This window comes from Mus musculus, chromosome 5, assembly GCF_000001635.26.
Source record: "Mus musculus strain C57BL/6J chromosome 5, GRCm38.p6 C57BL/6J".
Lineage (NCBI taxonomy): Eukaryota > Metazoa > Chordata > Mammalia > Rodentia > Muridae > Mus > Mus musculus.
In genome coordinates this window covers 25,443,423-25,462,860 of record NC_000071.6, presented here as the reverse complement: position 1 = coordinate 25,462,860, position 19,438 = coordinate 25,443,423, and the positions used below count along the sequence as shown (strand labels likewise).

General features: G+C 39.2%; 1 protein-coding gene and 1 pseudogene across 30 annotated transcripts in view; one reads left to right on the top strand and one right to left on the bottom strand.

Annotated features, from left to right (window-relative positions):
* Kmt2c (lysine (K)-specific methyltransferase 2C) overlaps positions 1 to 19,438 on the top strand; it is a 227,061-nt gene that overhangs the window by 35,995 nt on the left and 171,628 nt on the right. For all 30 annotated transcript variants that reach the window (XR_003955625.1, XR_001784670.2, NM_001081383.2 and 27 more), the window contains exon 2: positions 18,953 to 19,041. Coding sequence is in view for 28 of the 30 variants with exons in the window: in NM_001081383.2 (NP_001074852.1) it covers positions 18,953 to 19,041 (89 nt within the window). In the remaining 2 variants the exon portion in view is untranslated. The remainder of the gene's footprint in view (positions 1 to 18,952; positions 19,042 to 19,438) is intronic.
* On the bottom strand, positions 11,953 to 12,563 carry Gm18343 (predicted gene, 18343; annotated as a pseudogene).

Sequence of the window (19,438 nt, the reverse complement as noted above, 5' to 3'; positions counted from 1 at the left end):
ACCAGACCCCAAATTTAAAGAGGCTAAAAATGTTGAGCTCCTCAGTCATGCCATTATGTGAGCTTGGTTCTCCTTATACCTCTATTATCAATTTTCACATGAGTCCATTGGGGAATAATATGATTTTGCTTTTGTTTCTTGGCCAGGAATTGCTTGATTCCAAAAGTCTGGTGAGAAGCCGAGTAAGGGATGGTGTGCAGCATCTGAGGGAAGGAGAAGAAATGCTCACTTTTTTGCATGAGTCCTGGGGATTTGCATTCATATCCCCATATTTGCACAGTAAGTGCACATACCTACTGAGCCATCTAACCAGGCCTTAACATTTATGACTTTTTGGTTAGACTTTTGAGCCATGACATAAAACAAATAATATTCAAGCAGCAGTTTTGAAAGAAAAACCTTGACAAAAAAAAGTTTAAAATGAAATGATAGTCAAAATATGTAGATGGAAAGCTGGAAATGTAGCTCATTGAGAGAGCTCTTCCTAACGTGTACAAGGACCTACTTCAGTCTTTAATACTCCTCTCCACATGGCCCCCCCCAAAAAAAAAAAACCCAAAACAGGGTATTGGTAGGAATGCACACCTGCAATCCCAGTACACAGGAGGCTGAGGTTTGTGCTCCCTGCCAATCCTGACAACCAGAATTGTTCTGGCACTCACATGGTAGGAGAGAACTGACTTCCTTAATTTTTTTTTTGACCTCCACATGTGTGCTATGACATCTGTTCCTCCCCCAAAAATAAATAGTTAGATAGATAATACAAGTGTTTTTAAGACAAAGGTCATAAGTGGAACAAGCAGCATGATGGAGAACACTTCATTTTTGACAGAACGATGTTTGTGGGCTGGCAATGTTTTTCTGTGGAGTAGCTTTAATTTCTTTTCAGTGTCTACTTATTATGGTGGTTCTTAAATGCTTTAACCTTCCTTCTAGCCCACCACTCACCAGAAGTAGTGGAAAAGAAAGGTCATTATGATATGGGAGAAGTGGACCTGTTTAGGAATGGTTCGTTGGAGCAAATCCCATCTGCATTGTTAGGAAATCAGCAGTTCAATTCACAGGTCAGCAGCAGCACCTTGATCCACTCACAAACTGTCAGCTTCACGGATATATTGGCAGTCCAGTTCAGTAGTGTTGGGACAGTAGCAGTGGTGACACAGCCTAGCAAGAACAGCCAGGCTTCAACTGAATGGGCAAGAAGTCAGCAGGAGGGATTTGGACCAGCAGGGACACCAGGAGAAGTTCTCTGCCTTGTCTCTCTCAACAAAGAGATGATCAGCAAAGAAGCAAGACCAAGAAGTGACAGTCTGTTAAATCCTATTTATACTCCCTCCAAACATCACATGTGCTCCACCAGTCTTGCCTCAGCTCATGCATCCGTCTTAGATGACATCACTTAGCCAATCAGCCCAAGTATGTGGAAGCAAGAAGCTTCAGGACACCACCAGAAGGTTTTTGGTGCATTTCTCTCAATGGAGCCTCAACAAATGGAGCTCAATTATGCAGTGCAAGGCAGACTAATAAGAATCTGTCATTAACAAAGAATCTTTCTTCATGTGTCCTTTCACATTCTTGCTTTAGCAGAATATTCTCTCTCCTGTGTCTGCTTCAGTGAAACAAACCTTTCTTTACAAGTCTGTCTTAGTAAAACATCCTTTCACCCGTGTCCACTCAGGAAAACACTCCTTTACTTGTTTGCTCCAGCAAAACAGCATCTGACACAATTGACTTTTCCAAAGAACCTTAAGTTTCCACTTCAATCTGGCATTGGTAGTCAGATTCTCATCCTAGTCTTTCTGCTTAGTAGCCATTTGATAAGATCATGTAGCAGGTTTTTTCAGCTTTAAATGGGATCACAGTATCATTTACTGGGTTGTGGGCAGATAAATGCATATAAAGATGACTTGCAGAGGTTAGGAGGAGTGAACAGTTGTCAGAGTAAACTATTGTTTCTTTGCTGTTGGCAGTGAATATGGGTAATAGAATGATTATTTCATGTGTAAAATTAAAACGTAACTGTGTGTGGTGGTTAGTGCATACTTGTTATTCTAGTACTGCAGAGGCTGACAGAGGATTGTGGGTTCCAGGTCAGTGATGGCTACAGAGGAAGACCCTGATACAAGCAAAACCAATAACAATACCATAAGGGGCTAAGGAGATAGCTCAGTTGGTAAAGTGCCTGAGGATTTGACTTCAGATTCCTGGCTCTCATATAAAAACCATGTGTACACATGTCTGGAACCCTAGTCCTTGGTAGGCAGTAATGGGCTCTTCTCAGTTCTCCCTTGCTAGTGCTGGTATTAACAAGTAAGCACCTTCCCTATTTGATTTTTACCTTCTTTACATTTATTTGTGTGTGTTCGTGCACGCGCATTTACGTTTGTGTGTGCATGCATGTAGGTACCTGTGGAGGCCAGAAGAACTTAAGATGTGAGCTACCTAATGTGGGTGCTAAGAACTGAACTCAGTCCTTAACTACTCAGTCATTGCTTCAGCCTTTCTTTTCCGTTCTGTTCCTTTCCTTTCCTTTTCCCTGACACAAGGTGTTTTGGTTAGTTTTACTGCTGTGAATAGACATCATGAATAAGGCAACCATTTTATTAGGGATGGCATACAGGTGCAGAAGTTCAGTCTATTATCATCAAGGTGGGAACATGGCAGCATCCAGGCAGGAATGTGCAGGAGATGATGAGAGGTCTACATCTTCATCTGAAGGCTGCTAGCAGAATACTGGCTTCCACGCAGCTAGGAGGAGGATCTCAAAGCCCACACTCATAATGACACACTTTCTCCAACAAGGGCACACCTCCAAATAGTGTCACTCCCTGGGTCAAGCATATTCAAAGGACCTCATGGGTTTCTTTTTGTAGCCCTGTAGACCAGGCTGGGATCACAGGTGTGTGCTACCATCACCAGGCCCCATGTCCTCTTTTTTAAAATGTGAGTTCTGAGGATTCAGCTTAGGTTCTTAATAATTGAAAGGCAAGCTCCTTATCATCCTACCTACTGTGATATCTCCGTCTTTGTCTCCACTCTCCAAGTACTGTGATTATAAGCATGTACCACCATACCCAGTTTTTTAGGGTGTGGGGATAGAACCCAGTGTTTCATGCATACCAGACAAGCATGCTACCACTGGGCTACATCCCTACAGTAGTCTTTTCTGGGTTGTAGGATGGGAATTAAACAAGACTTTGTGCATGGTACTATACAAACACTTCATACTTCATCCCCACTAGTTCATATTTCACTTGTATTTATTTTCCTGCACATTCTTATTCAGGTCTTGTCAAATGTCAGAAACCTTAATTAAAAAAATGGCTTCAACAAGTAGAAATTTTCCTCACAGATATAATTCAGTAGCATATGAAATTGTCACAGACTTAGATATGTTCCCCCTTCTGGTTCCTTTCATTCTCACCATATTGGTGGTTGCTAGATAAATTTATTCAGCAGCTATAATATATGAAAAATATAATGTTACCATGGGAAATAGAGAACAAGATAATGGAACTTGATGAGGATGAGGGAGAAGACAAACTAACATAGGTAAACATTTCATTATGTATGAAATGTTAATTATTGTTGAAATAATAAAGTAGTGGACAGGATAAGAACAGCGAGCAGTATTGGGTTAGTAAGCTGATTAGGGAGGTTTCAGTAAGATGACTGAATCTAAAAGGGACGACTGTGAGAGTGCAGAGGCTGGTGTGGATGTGGGGGATTAGCATAGGGAGCAATGAATGCAAAAAGGCTCTTGTGCTTGAGTTTTTCATAGAACTGAATTGAAAAGAGGCATCAGGACTGAACAGTGTGATAAAGGGCAAGTAAGCAAAGTATTGGGAGTCAGGCCATGTAGGACCTTGGGAGAACTTTTATGTGGGAAGAGATGCCTGTGGGAGCTTTTGAGCAGAGAAGTGACCTAAAATGTTCCTTTCAGAGCGCCTGGTATAGGTGAGGCCTTGGGTTCAACCTTTAGCACCCTAAAGGAGGAAAAAAAATGCTCATACTACAGCTTTGTTGAGAAGAGAATGAGAGGATACGGGAGAAGCAGGCTTACTATTATGAGAACCATAAGCAGCCAGGAGAGAGGGTTTAGAGGAAGAGAGAAGTAGGCATATTGAAGTGATTCTTCATGTTGTCAGGACCAGCTCTAAGGATTTATGGAATATTATTGATAGAGGGTGTGAGGAAAAAGAGGATTTGCATTAACAGTCATTGTCAGAAAGATGGCATTGCTCACATACCTCTTTCATTTGGAACATAAACATTTACTGAAGCCTTTATAAGTTTTTCTCTCAGATCTTTGTGGGGCCTCGACTAGGCGTGCTTCCATGTAGTAGGTATAACTGAGGCTGGGAAAGCCATAATGTGTACATCAGCTTCATATGGGAGGTGTATTCTATAACAAGGAACAAAATATGAGCTAGGAGGATATGTGATTGGGTCACTAATAATGAAGTGGGTTTTTGTTGGGTTGGCCATTACTCTGTGGTGACTTGTAAATAATCTTTCATAATTATTATTTAGATACACACACACACACACACACACACACACACACACACACACACGGTATGTATCTGTATGTGTATCAGAATGGAACATTTTGGACAAGTTCATTAAGCCTAGAGCATTTAATGGTCATGCATATGGAACACTGAGCACAATGCCTTTAAAACACGTAAGGGGAAAAGTAATGAAGTGGTCCGAAGCTCATCATTTTAACCTTTGAATAGGTATTGATTATTAATAATTACTAACCAGGTGAATGGTAAATGGACAAGTGGGGCCAAGAGGAAATACCTGAAATTTAGTAAAAAGAATGTTTAAAGTTATCCTTTTGTCTTATTCAAATAATGTAGCTCACTAATACATTTGTATGATAGGTCATGACTTCAATTGAGTGACTACTTTGAAGCTTTTCCTGTTCTGGACACTGTTGTGCATAGACAGTATTCACGTTGGTATACTTACCTGGTAGACTTCTTCTAACTTCTGAGTTGTGAGCTTAAAAAACGCTTTCCTGTCCTGTCCTGTCCTTTTTTTTTTTTTGCTTGTTGTTTGCTGCTGTTTTGAGACAGGGTTTCTCTTTGTATCCTTGGCGCTCCTGGAAAACTCTCTGCAGACTAAGCTGGCCTGTTCCCGCATATCTGCCTCCAGAGCGCTGAGATTAGTGGTGTGTACTGTCACTGTTAGGCTAGACAGGGTTTCTCTGTGTAGCCCTGGCTGTCCTGGAACTCATTCTGTAGACCAGGCTGGCCTCGAACTCAGCTATTCACCCACCTCTGCCTCCCAAGTGCTGGAGCTAAAGGTGTGAGACGCCACTGTCCAGCTAAAAACACATATCTAAGAAAATTAATTTAGGTTTATGTCATAAAATTTCTAGAGTTACAATATTCCACAACTTAAAATATATCCACTTACTTATGTCCTTTTTCATATGGAATTCCCACCCCCAAGACTTACTTATTTGTTCCATGTATGTATGTTCATATGTTACAGACATGCTAGTGGAAGCCAGAAGGTGTTGTAAGTCCTTGAGCTAGACTTACATACAGACAGTTGTTGTGGGTGCTGGGAACTGAACTTGGATTGTCTAGAAGGGCAGCAGCTGTTCTTTAATCACTGAGCTATCTCTCTAGTCCCATAGAATTCTTTTTTTTTTTGGAAGGATTGATTGAGGATTTGGAGGGAGATCAGTTTAATGTGCCTTATATATAATGTATTATTTTCTTACCAATTTGCCCAGAGAAATGTTTTTCCAGGTGAGGAGAGAGTATAATAATGATAAATAAGATTTCTTCCCCTTCATCTGAATGTTGGGGCTTGAGCCCAGGAAGACTTTTATTTTCAATGAAGTTTTGCTATTGACTAGATGTAAGGCATTATACGTTTTTATTTTCTTTACCCTTGTATTACACTTTGTCTTACATAGTTACAGTTGAGACTGCAGAGATGCCTCAGTGGATACAACGCCTGATGGGCAAGTATGAGGCCCAGAGCCCAGGTCTTCAGAGCCCATGTGAAAGCTAGGCAGGAGTGGCAGAGGGGGACATGGGGTTTGTTTCTTTCCTGGTGTTTGTTTTTGTTTTAAGCTAACCGAATATCACGGTGTGCATCTGTGTGTGCAAGAGTGCATATGTGTAGTGGAGACACGGAGCAGAATTGAGCAATAGTTAACTTGTCTTTGGATATGGACCAGTCCACTGAAGAGCTGATAAGATAAGAAGTTGGAGTTCTGGAGGATTCCCTGTTACTAGAATGTGTATGAAGTAGTCTCTGTGCTATATATAGCCCCCTCAGTCGTTTCCATATAATTTAAGTCTCCTCCTTTAGTGTTATTGCAAGACAAGGCCTCACTAGTTATGCCACAGTGACTCACTCAAAATGTGGAGGAACCCATTTGGATGAATTTATATAAGTAATAATAAAGCCAAAGCTACTTTTCCATATCTCAGAATCAAAAAAGTTTTTTGTTTTTCCTTTTGAGCTTCCTTATTTTTGTTTTGTTTGTTAGTTAAGATTAAACTATCAGAGGTGGGAAGGATCTGAGAGAGTTGGCTCCACTTTCAAACTGACCATGGCCATTTACTTTCTGGGCCTGTATTTTCTTGATAGAAAATGGGGAGGAGTCTTAAGTGTCTGTTACCCTGTGCTTGTGATTTCCCTCCCTCCCTCCTCACTACCCCCCACCCCCCTAACTCATATGCCCGATTGGTTGTTTGTAGTTTCTGTAGTGACCATTTTCCTCTTAGTATGAGGGTTACTCGTCATATTGGTGTGTACTTCTGAACTTAGACCTCAAGTCCTCAGGAAAGTATCTAACAGAGTACTTTTTAGTTCTGCCTCCACCAGTTCCTTTGTGGTACTAACAAATTACCACAGAGTAGCTACTTAAAATAATAGAACCTCCCTCTTTGTTTCTTTCACTATTGGAAGCTGAAAATCCAAATCAGTTGAGTTCATTCTTTTTAGGCTTTTCAGTTTGGTTTGCAGATTAGCTGTATTCTTACTGTGTGTTGACATGGTCTTGCTTTTTTTGTGTTTGTTTGTTTGTTTGAATTGTGATGTCATTTTGTTAAACTTGTATGTGTGTGTGCATGCATGCTCATGCTCACACACCTATATGGAAGTCAGAGGATAATTTGTGGGAGTTGGTTGTCTCCTTCTATGCTGTGGGTCATGAGTATTGCACTCCTGTTGACAGGTTTGGCAACAAGTGCCTTTACCTGCTGAGCCACCACCTCAACAGCCCTGAGACTCCTTCTCTCTCTTTCTCTTTCTCTTTCTCTTTCTCTTTCTCTTTCTCTTTCTCTTTCTCTTTCTCTTTCTCTTTCTCTTTCTCTTTCTCTTTCTCTTTCTCTTTCTCTCTCTCTCTCTCTCTCTCTCTCTCTCTCTCTTTCTCTTTCTCTTTCTCTCTCTCTCTTTTTCTCTTTCTCTTTCTTTCTCTCTCTCTCTCTCTTTCTCTTTCTTTCTCTTCTCTTCTTCTTTGTTGTTGTTAATTTACAAAGATAAGATTTATTCATTTTATTTATGTTAGATAGAGTTTTGCCTGAATGTATGTATGTGCACTAGCTTTGTGCTAGGTGCCCATAAAGGTCAGAAGAGGTTGGATCCTCTCGAACCAGGTTAATGGATGGCTGTGAACCACCATATTGGTGCTGGGAACTGAACCAACCCAGTTCCTCTGCAAGAGCAACAAATAACTTTTACCTTTGAGCTATCTCTCTAGCCCTGCTCCCCGGCCCCATCAGACTACATCTTAAGTCCATTTTAACTTCATTTTACCTTAAAGGCAGCTCTATTTTTAAATAAAGTTACATCCAAGGGTACCTGAGCATTAGGGCTTCTATCTTTCAGAAAAAAACTTACTGTCTGTATTTCTGATACCATTTTTCTTCTTTTGAGTTGCCTGGACAAAATGCTTCAGAAAAGCATCTTAAAGAGAGACAGGTTTTAGCCTGGCGTGGTGGTGCACGCCTTTAATTCCAGCACTCGGGAGGCAGAGCAGGCGGATTTCTGAGTTCAAGGCCAGCCTGAGTACCAGACGTGAACATGGTGTGCCTATACACATGTAAGCAAAGTACTCATACACATTAAAATATCCTAAAAGAGAATTTAAAACATATATTTACTTAAGTATAAATACATCCACTTTAATGAGATTGATTAAATAATATGTTCGTTATAAAACATCCTAATATTTTCCCTTAGCCTTGATGTTTCACTTCACAAGATGATAATATAGGAGTTTGGGAGTTTGGTTTTGATCATTTAACATTATTATTAATCATATATCTTTAAAGTTTTTTTTTAATAATTATTATTTCTCTGTGTAGCCCTGTCTATCCTGGAACTCTGAGATATACCTGTCTCTGCCTCCAGCGCTGGGATTAAAGATGTATGCCACCACATCTGGCTTATTTTAAAGTGTTTTAACACATGTTGTGTGCGTTTACCATAAACTAACAAATGGTATAAATCACAAGTACGGTGGTGATCATTTGATCATTCTGTCTCCACATTTCTGGCTTGTAGATAAGATGCTGTATGCAATGAAACATGAGTACATAGGAGTATTTGCTTTTTTATTTTTTGAGAAAGAATTTCATGTATCCTGAGCTTGTCTTTACTATTTATGTTGTTACTCCTGCTAACTGCTGGTATTACATGTATCGACCACTATGCTTAGTTTTATGTGGCTTCTGGGATAGAACCCAGGATTTCATGCATGCCAGCCAAGTACTTTACAACAGAATGTTTTTAGCTTTTTGTTTTTGGTCAATATTATTTTTGGGAAGCAGTATTGCTGTGTAGCTTCAAATGTCCTTAAATTTATCATACTACTTCCTCAAGCTCTGGAATCATGAGATTATAGATATATGACACCATACCTGACAAAGAGGGCTAAGAGAGATGGCTTAGTAATTAAGAACATGGTCTTGTTCTTCAGGAGGATTCAGGTTCAAATCCCAGCACACACATGGATGCTTACAACTGTAGTTCCAAGGGATCTGACATACAGACATGCATGCAGGCAAAACATCAGAGCACATAACATAAAAATTTTTTAAAAATGGTATTTAAACAAAACAAGTGGGATTGTACTAAACATTCTCTTGTAATACTGTCTCTATTCACATGTGCACCTTGAGTTCACTCTTTAGCCCAGAATGGTCTTGTGGTCTTCTTGCCTTAGTCTCCCAGTGCATGCATGACTGCGTGCTTGACTGTAGTTTTGTTGTTGTTGTTTATTTCATTTCTTGCCTTTCCCCCCCTTTACTTTTACTTTAAAATTTTTTGTCTTCTCTGGTCTATGTAGTAAAATCCATGCCTAGCGATGGCTTTTTAGGGACCCCGTCATTCATATATTTAAAATATTTTGTGTGGGTCACACATGCAAATCAGAGAATAACTTTGGGCAATGTTCTTGCCTTCCACCTTGTTTCTTGTTTTTTTTCTGCTGAGCTACATAAACCAGTTTCTGGGTGATTCTCTTTTTCTACTTCCTATCTTTCACTATAGGAGTCCTGGATTAACGGGATACTTTTATGGGCTCTGAGAATTATCAGACTGGTCAGGTGTATGTAGTAAGTGCTTGTACTCACTGAGTAATCTCCTTGATCTTCTTTTCTTATTGAGATGGGTTATATGTGTAACCCCGACTGGCTTGGAATTTGTTAGGTAGACCACTCTGGTGTCTTGGTATGAGTCTGTGCTGGAATTACAGGCCTGTGGTACTATGCCTTGCTAATTCCTGAATTTGTTATTTTCCCTTTCTTTAAAATGTTGATTGTTATGATGAATCCACAAAGAAAACTGTTAGTTGGAGCCATGCTAGGTAACTAACTTAGTCATGTAGAACTTGGCCTGATCTCTGATGTCAACACTCAATGTGAAAAGGTGGTTCAAGTGTTGACTTTGCCACGAAGAGACGAGGTGATGGAGTTACATATTCTAGGGAGGTTTGGGACAAGTACTGTGAGTGGATAAGAGTCTCCTGTCAGTAGTGCTTTCATCTCAATCACATGTAAGGGAAATTCACAAAAATGTTAATCAGCTGTATGCCCAGGAGGAAAAAAAGCCAGTTGGACTGTCAGTGTAATCTGTGCAATGCCCAAGAGAGTTCACAAGTTCCTTGGCCTTTGAGAGCCTGTTCTGTCTGTAGTCTAGATGAAGACAATGAGAACTTAGGTGAAGCAGCACTTTAGAAAAACTGTGTAAGCATCTTCACGTTTAGTTGTTATGAAATCTTTTGAATGGAGGTTGTTACTCCTGTTTTCCTTTTCAACAAAGAGTTCCAGAGAGTTGTAGAGCCAGAATTTGAACGAGGCAGTCTTCTCATAGGACTTGTGTTTTAATGTACTGGAGGCTCTGCACTAACACAGTTCCGCTAAGCTCTGTCTGAGTTCTTTATTCTGCTGATACTTTTCAGCAAAGGTCTTTTTGCTGCAATAATTTCTTTCATGAGACTTTCCACTGGTGATTCCTTTATCCTTGTTAAAAATTATCCACCTTCCTTCCTAAGGATATCCTTTTCCCTTTACTCTTAGAAACTCTTCTATCTTAAAAAAATGGTTGGTTATATGTAAGTATGTAGAGAATAATGTAACGAATCCCCTATCCTGTCATCACTTAACCTAAAACAACAACACACACCAGCTTTAGTTCATTTATTATTACTTTTGATAAAATATATTATTGAAAAATAGTTTTTTTTTTCTAAAGAAAGTAAATGATGTATTGCATAGAGATTTTCATATGTACTAGAAAGTACAGTGACCGGGCATGGGGGCATGTCCCTTTATTCCCAGCACTGCAGAGGTAGGTGACTGTGAATTCAAGGCCAACCTGGTCTGCGAAATGAAATTCAGAACATCCAGGGAAACCCTATACTGTGTTGGGGAAACAAACAAACAAACAAACCAAAAAAATGGCCTAGTTTTAGGAATTTTGTTTTATCTTGCACTGTATTTTTAGTACACTGGTAAGCTGGAAGGAAGTATAGATACTATAGGCATGTAATTAATATTTTTGTGTGCTTTAAAAAATTTAATGTATAACTGCATGTACACGTGTGTACTAGAAGTGGGTATAAGATTTCATTATGACATAGTTGTGAGCTACCATGTAGTTGCTGGGAATTGAACTCAGGACCTCTGGAAGAACAGTCGGTTCTCTTAATCGCTGAATATCTCTCCAGCCCTAATTATTTTTTTATTTGAAATTTCATACAATATATTCTGATCATAGTTTCTCCTTCCCCATCCCCTCCTGGATTCTCCCCACTTCCATACTTATCCAGCTCCAGGTGTTCCTTCTTTTTCTCCTTAGAAAACAACCACAACCTGCCCTCTTGCATTACTTCAAACCAGGCATGGTGTTACTTATAAGTAATTGAGAATGTTATCTTTAAAAAGTAAGGATTTTAAAAGTCAGAAAAGCATTATAGTTTTGATTTCTACCTATTTGATTGCTGAGGGATTATTGGAGGAAATAGAGGTACTTTGCAGGCAGAGGGAGTAGCTTGTGCAAAAGCTGTACCACGTGAGTGAGGTTTTTTTTTTTTGGGAGGGGGGAGCGGGCTCATTGTCAAACAGTATCTATTCAATGTAAAGTAACCCCAGGCCCATGGGGAAGAAAGTTCCAAGGGTAATAGAGAATAATGCAGATTAAATACCCACTCACACATTTACTCACGTATACTCACACATTCATTCTCTCTCTCTCTCTCTCTCTCTCTCTCTCTCTCTCTCTCTCTCTCTCTCTCTCTAACCATACATCCAGATTCCAGCAGTGATAAGCACCTACTTCTCCTCCAGCCTGAGTGGCACCTGGCAGGACCTCATAGTTTAGAAATGGAGCTCCAGGATGGGTCCTGATAGCAGCCTTGTCCATCCGTGCCCCTGCCTTGCTGGAGGTTAAAGCAAGTTGGTAGGATGCCTAGGAGGTAGTTGACAACTCTTCCCCACTCTGCTGCAGACATTATTTGGCTCTGATCTCATTCATGGCCTCTTCTATGGAGCATGTGTCCCACTTGTTGGCCACAGGCACACAGCCATAGGTCTTGTTGGCCTGTAGCATGTAGGCTGCATCTTTGGCTGCTCCTTTGCCAATACTTGTCCTGTAGTTGCTGGAAGACTCACAACCGTGGTTCCCTGCTGCGCTGCATCTTCCTCCTGCTTCTGAGCTAACTCCTTAGCTTCTGCTTCTCCTCAGCCTTCTGGGGGGGTCCCATGCCTCTCTATGACGGTAGCAGTCTAGCCCTTCATCTGAGGGTGCAAACCCTTTTTTGAAGATCATGGTATAGTGACAGTCATCATCTTCTCCAAAGGAGAAGGATGTGAGGCCAGCTACCTCTACCACATCATGTAGTATGCTCCACTCTCTCTTTCTTGTTCATAGGCTGAAACTTTTTCTTGATCTGTTCACTGTCCTGGATGAAACCAGACACCTCTTTCTCCATCCTTTTATGAAACTCCACTTTTTGCTGTATATCTTTCTTGCTCTTGTAGTTTCTTCAGGCAGGCAGTCTGCTCTCCGGCCTTACCAATAGGTCTGCCATCTTGGGACTGGGTGAGAGGGGCGTGAGTGAGTTTGTAATGGAAGGAATAAAATTTACCAGGAGTTTAGCAAGCCTGGTACCAGACAAGAGATGAAACTGTAGAAGTAGTATGGATTTTAAGTCAGTCTAAGGAATAGTTTTGATTTAGTTTTGAAGGTTGGGGAAAGACGTTGCAATATTTAAGTGTGATGTAAGAAGTAATGTACTGGGCTAGAGAGGTGGCTCACGGATAAGGCTGTGTACTGCTCTTGTAGAGAACCTGGGTTCAAATCCTAGTACCAATGGATCACAGCTCCAGGGGCATCAGATGCCTCTGGCCTCCACAGCAACCTGTACACTAACTAAACATGATTGTGTGTGTTGGGGCGCGGGGGGGGGGGGGCCGGGGGGGAGGCTGGCAGGACTGAAGTGGTTTTCTTTCTTTCTTTCTTTCTTTCTTTCTTTCTTTCTTTCTTTCTTTCTTTCTTTAAACTATCTATACAGACTTCATTTTCTTTGGTGTTCCCCTTCCTCTCTCATTTCTTTCTCTTCCCTTTATGCCTTCTATAATCTTAAATTTTATTATTTTTTAATGTTGGACCACTGGCAGGGCTTGAACTGAGGTTGTTTAAAAAGTGACTTGGGAATGGATAGCTGGCCTAGCGAGCACTTGTTGCTCTTAAAGAGGATCTATCTGGGTTTGATTTCTGCTGCCCACATGATGCTTCACAACCATCTGTAACATCATTTCCAGCAGATCCTATGTCCTTTTCTGACCTTTCTGGGCACCATGCCAGAGGTACACAAGCATACATAAAGGCACACAATTATGAACCTTTAAAAAAACAAACAAAAAAAGCATTGATTGTTAAGGAGACTCTGTTGTTGTCTTAGTATCAATGTTTTTTATGTTACCATACTAATAGGAATAAAAATTTATATAAGTGTAGGTAACTACTGAATACTAAACTGTAGTAATAGACATGTGTTAATGAGATAGATACCATTATCCCTTTTCAACAGATGAGGCAGAATATATCAGGGAGAAATTTCATTTGTTTTTAGGAACTGGGGTTGTGGCTCTTTACTGATCATTTGTTTAGCTTGCACAATATCCTCAATACTTTCCTCCCATCTTAAATAAAGTTACGTTTCTAGTAAGAAGAAAACATCAAGCTTACGCATTCATCTTCTCTAATTCACATACACTTAAAACACACACACACACACACACACACACACACACACACACACACACACACACACTTTTAAACTATCTTTCCACCTCAGTCTATACTTAGCATGTTTCATAGAATCCCCTCTGCTCTAGAGCAAGTCTCTCATCCTTGGCCATCATTTTCTCTCATCATTTTTTTTTCTAGGGTTTCTGGTTTAGTAACTGTGTAACTAATGACGTGAGAGAGTCCTCAATGTAGCTAATGACAATGTTTGATTCTTAGGAGGTAGTTTGATATTTTAGAATGCTCATAGGTTTAGATAGGTTCTTCTTTGGATGAACGGAATCAGTATAATCAGTATACATAATACATATTAATAGAAACTATATTGGATTGGTCTAATACAACAGTGATAATCTGTAGACCGGAGAGTCAAGAACCATTTTCCAAGTCTAGACAACTGAATGACTTAGACCTAGAAGTCCCTAACCATAGCTTGGGAGAAAGCTTGGAAGAGTCTTCAGTCCTGGTTGAAAGAAAGGCCTCAGAAGGTGGAGTCTAATGCCAGCAGGTGGCAGAAGTGATAGATGCAGTAAAAGGGGCACGTAGGCCCCTGGACTTTTATTTCCCCAGTAAGCCTTTGAAAGATACCATGATTTAACCCAGTGTGCCCCTCTGTCCCCACTCTAGAATACTTCCATAGATGCACAGATAAATTTTACTTCCTGACTGTGTGTGTGTGAGTGTGAGTGCGCATGCATGCCTACATGCCTGTTAGGGCACACATGGAGGTAAGAGGACAGTTTGTTAGAATTGGTTTTCTTTAATATACGGATCCTGGGGATCAAGTTCAGATTGTTGATATTAGTGCAAAAGACCTTTAATCAACTGATCCACTTTGCAAGTCCAAGGAAAACATTATTACCGTTATGTTAGGGTTTTACTTGGTATGTTTTACACACACACACACACACACACACACACAGTATGTTTATTCACATAAGCACACACACTGTATGTGTGTAGAAAACATGCAGAAAAAGTTGCTTCTCTTCACATAGGGAGAATAGTCATAAAAGATTTATATGTTATTAACTGTAGTTGTATATGATTTTAGTAGATGCTGAATATCAACATAATAAATAATTAAATAATTCATCTGAATAGTCTTTTCTTGGTGGACAGGGAGAAATCTCTGCTGGTACCCTATCATTTTGAAAATTACATTCCAGTTAATTTGTTTTTTGTGTATGTGGGGAGGGCAAATGAGCCATGGTACTCACATGGGAGGTCAGAGGATAACTTGCTGGAGGTGATTGTCTTCTACCCTGTGCCTCCTAAACATCAAAATGAAGTTGTCAGGCTTGTCAGGCTTGGTGATGGGTACCTTCACCATTTGACTATCTTGCAGGTCTTTCATATCTATTTTTTGAAACTTAACACTGTATTAGTTACTTTCCTATTGCCCTGATAAAATACCATGACCAAGACAATTTATAAAAGAAAGGATTTACTTGGTGTATGCTTCTAGGGTGGTGGTGGTTCTCAATTGTGGGATGCAACCTCGTTGGAGTTTGTATATCAGATATTTATATTATGTTTTATAACAACAGCAGCAAAACTAGTTATTAAGTAGCAGCAAAATAAATAATTTTATGGTTGGAGGTTACCCAACATGAGGAACTGTACTAAAGGGTCACAACATAAGAAGGCTGAGATCCACTATTCTAGAGGCTTAGAATTCATCATGATGGGGAAGGTTGGTAGCTGGAGCAGGAAGTCTAGAGCTCATCATGTGCCACAAGTGTAAAGTTGAGAGCTAACCCGATATTGTGCCAGTCTTTGAACTCACGAAGCCACCTCCAGTGACACACCTCCTCCAATAAGGCTACACTTTTTTTTTAAAGATATAAAATAATAATAATAAGTTTTTAACAGTACTACCTGGAGACTTTTTCAGATGCTTAAGTCTATAGGAGACATTTCTCATTCAAACCAATACAAATACAATGCTCAAATGAAAATCCTTCATTTAATGACTTTGTTTGCTTTATTATTTATTCATGATAAATTCTCATCTTGCCTTCCTGGGCCAAAGATTATACAAATTCTAATGACTTTTAAAAAGGTGTTTTTATGTATGTATGTATGTATGTATGTATGTTCATTGATGTTTTGCCTGCATGTATGTCTGTGTGAGTGTACTGGATCCTCTGGAATGGGAGTTATAGGCAGTTGTGAGTTGTCATGTGGATTCTGGGAATTGAACCTAGGCCCTCTGGAAGAGCATCTAGTGCTCTTCTTAATGCTGAGTCATTTCTCCAGCTTCTCTAATGACTTTTAATAATGACAAATATCACTAAAGAATAATTATAGCAATTTCTGTTCTTACTAAGAATAAATGTCTGGTATGGTGAAACAAGCCTTCAATGCCAGAGACATGAAGCTTTGGTGACTTAGTCAGTTTACTTTGCTGTGAAGAGACACTGTGACCAAGGCGGCAACACTTATAAAAGAAAGCATTTAAGTTGTGCTTGCTTACAGTTTCAGAGGGTTAGTCAATTATTGTCATGACAGGGAGTGTGGTGGCATGCATGGTGCTAGAGCAGTAGCTGAGAACTACATTCTCCAGGTGGAGAGGTTGAGAGAGACTGGGCCCTACATGGGCTTTTGAACCTCTTCCAAGAAGGCCACATCTCCTAATCCTTCTAATTCTTGCAAAGCAATTCACTCTCTGGTAACTAAGTCCATTTTTATTCAGACCAAACTTGGCATTACAGATTTCATTTCAAAGGGAAAATTATCTTTTTTACTCATCTTGAAAATTGTAGAAGCTGTATAATTTTAGGAAAACATCCTCATCTTTTCCATCTAAAATGGTTATTTTTATGTTTCATAAGTCATCTAGGAGGGAAGGATCTTCCAGAGGTACATGGGGTGGGGGGAGATGGAAAGCCAAACTTATCATTTGTTTAAAAGGGCCTTAGGTGTTAAACTTGGGAGTTGGGTATTTCCTTGCTGTGCTGTAGATAACTTTAGGGATTTTTCTTGCATTTTACTCATTTTTAGAATATTTGTGTTGCCACATGGGTATGTACTACTATGCATGTGTAGAGGTCAGATGATTCTCTACTTCCATCATGTGAGCAACTCAACTCAGGTCATCTGGCTTGGTGACTGTGACCATTAACCTCTGAGCTGTTTTTTTTCCTGACCCTTTATGGATTTTGACCACTGAAATCAAAGGCAGAATTGGTAAGATAGCTTAGGAGAGATATAGATATAGGTACTCTGCAAGAGAAGCCAGGTAGTGGAAAGTTTCAGGTGATTGTACTGGGAATACAATGGAATCGTTGCTGTGTGAGATAGTTCCACCCAAAGAACAGGCAAAATGCAATGTACTACTATGAAGAGGTCAGAAGGACCAATCAAATGTTGCTTAAAGCTTTCAGCTTAAAATACCAGGAGGTTATTTCTTGAACCAAATCTTAAGACTCATGGAGTGTCTAGTCCACTTTAGCATTTCTTTTGAACAATAGACCTTTATATTTCTTGTGATTAAGAAAATTCATACGTGTGTGTATGGGTCTATGTGTTTATGCCACTGTGTGTGGATCCCCACAGAAACCAGAAGAGTGTATCAGATTGTGTGATTCCTAATGTAGGTGCTGGGAACTGAACTCAGGCCCTAAATATCTTTTAATATTTTATAGTTTCTATTTTATCATAAAAATAAAGTGAAAAATGGAACTCATATATTTAGTAGTTGCTGCATATAGACAAGAGACTAGACCCTGTTCTCTAAACTGTTGACCTGGTGAACTAGCTGATTTCTTGGCAGAGGCACCTCCTGTGTTGTAGTGTGTTTAGCAGCACTACCAGACTCTACTGACTGAGTTGAGTAGCTTCTGCACTCCATATTGGGGCAACAAACAACATGTTCAGACATTGCCAGATAATTTCTGGGAGAAATCAACTCTGCTCCCTACCATTGAGAACCACCATTGATCAAAGGCTAATAAATATACCTAAAAGAGTGCTTGGATGGAATCAAGTTTGTGTGTTTTTTTTGTTTGTTTGTTTGTTTTTTGTAAATGAAGTGTTAGTTTTTGGCTCTGAATTAAAAACAGAAGAAAACCATGGTATTTGTTGCAGTTGATGAATAAGATGTCCACTGAGCAGCTCTTTCAGATCTTAATTAAATAATTATTTTTTCTGTTGGTGATTAAACCTGGGACCTTGTTTATGTTAGATAAATTCTCTACTACTAAGCTGTATTGATTGCTCTCATCTTTTCTATTCTATATTATTATACTGATAAAATTAACTAACTAATTAATTAAGGAAGAAATTTGGGTCACATTATGTAGCCCTAGAATTTGCTGTGTAGACTAGGCTGACCTTACGCTCATAAAGATCTAACTGAGAGCTGGGATTAAATGAAGGTTTGAACTACCAAGTCTGGCCACTTTTTGTTTTTGTTTTTCTTTTAAATCTACTTAATTTTTAAAAAAATTACACTTGACTTATTTCTGTGGTTCTATGTATTCATGTGCACATGTAGGAGTCAGAGAACAGCTTGCAGGGTTCTTTTGTTCCTTTTAACATGTGGGTCCCCAGGAGTTGACTCAGGTCCTCAGGGTTGGAGGCAAGTACCCTTACCCATTGAATGATCTTGCTGGCCCAATCACATAAGCTTTTAGTAAATGGAATTTTCAGGTATCACTTTTAAATTTTACTAAATGTAGACTACAGCCTTTTAAGAGTCTGAACTTTGTAAATAACTTATTAGAAATACAAAAGCTAATAATGGATATAGAGGGAGTTTTGGAAAATGTCACTTTAAAGAAGCAAAATCCTGAATTAGTAGTTCCAAACTTAAGATATTTATTAACATGGGTTTGTCCTTACATTCAGGCTTTAAGGAAGAAAATAATTTTTATTACTTAATGTGTTATTATGCAAGAGAAAGCTCAAATGTTATTTGCTGTATTTGCCAAGTATGCTTTATATGGTATTTAGATCTAAGTCTTAAAATTCAACATTTATCTGGGTGTGATAGTCCATGGTGCACATCTCAGTAGTTAGGAGGAGGAGGAGGAAGCAATATTAGGAGTCCAAAGCCAGGCTGGGTTATATGTGAGAGTGTCTCAAAAAACAACCAAGCAAAAATTTTATAATTTGATTTTATGTGCTTAATTAATTAGTTAATTTCTTGCTGTAGGCCTCGAAGTAGAGGAAAATCTACAGTGGAAGATGAGGACAGCATGGATGGACTGGAGACGACGGAAACAGAAAATATTGTGGAGACAGGTATTGGATTTTGATGAGAGTTTTGACAAAATAATCATCTGTACTTATTTATACACTATACATAGCGTTTGTATAGAAATGTCTGTGTTAGCATTTGTCTGTATATGAAACTCTCAAGTCATCCATCTGCTTAAATTATTTGATGTGTATTGATAGAGTGAAAAACTAAGGTTGCTTTCTCAGTTTTTCCCTTGAGTGCTTATTTAGTTTGAATTATTTTGTATACATGAATGTCTTTTATTGAAACAAATACAATTTTTTTATGTCTTTAGTATATTTCTGACTTGTGAACCATTAAGTATATGTTTAATCTGCTTTGTTTAATATGAATATAGAGGAAAATGCTTCATTAGTGAATGGTATTATGAAGTCCTGGGTTAATCTGTAAACTTCTGTG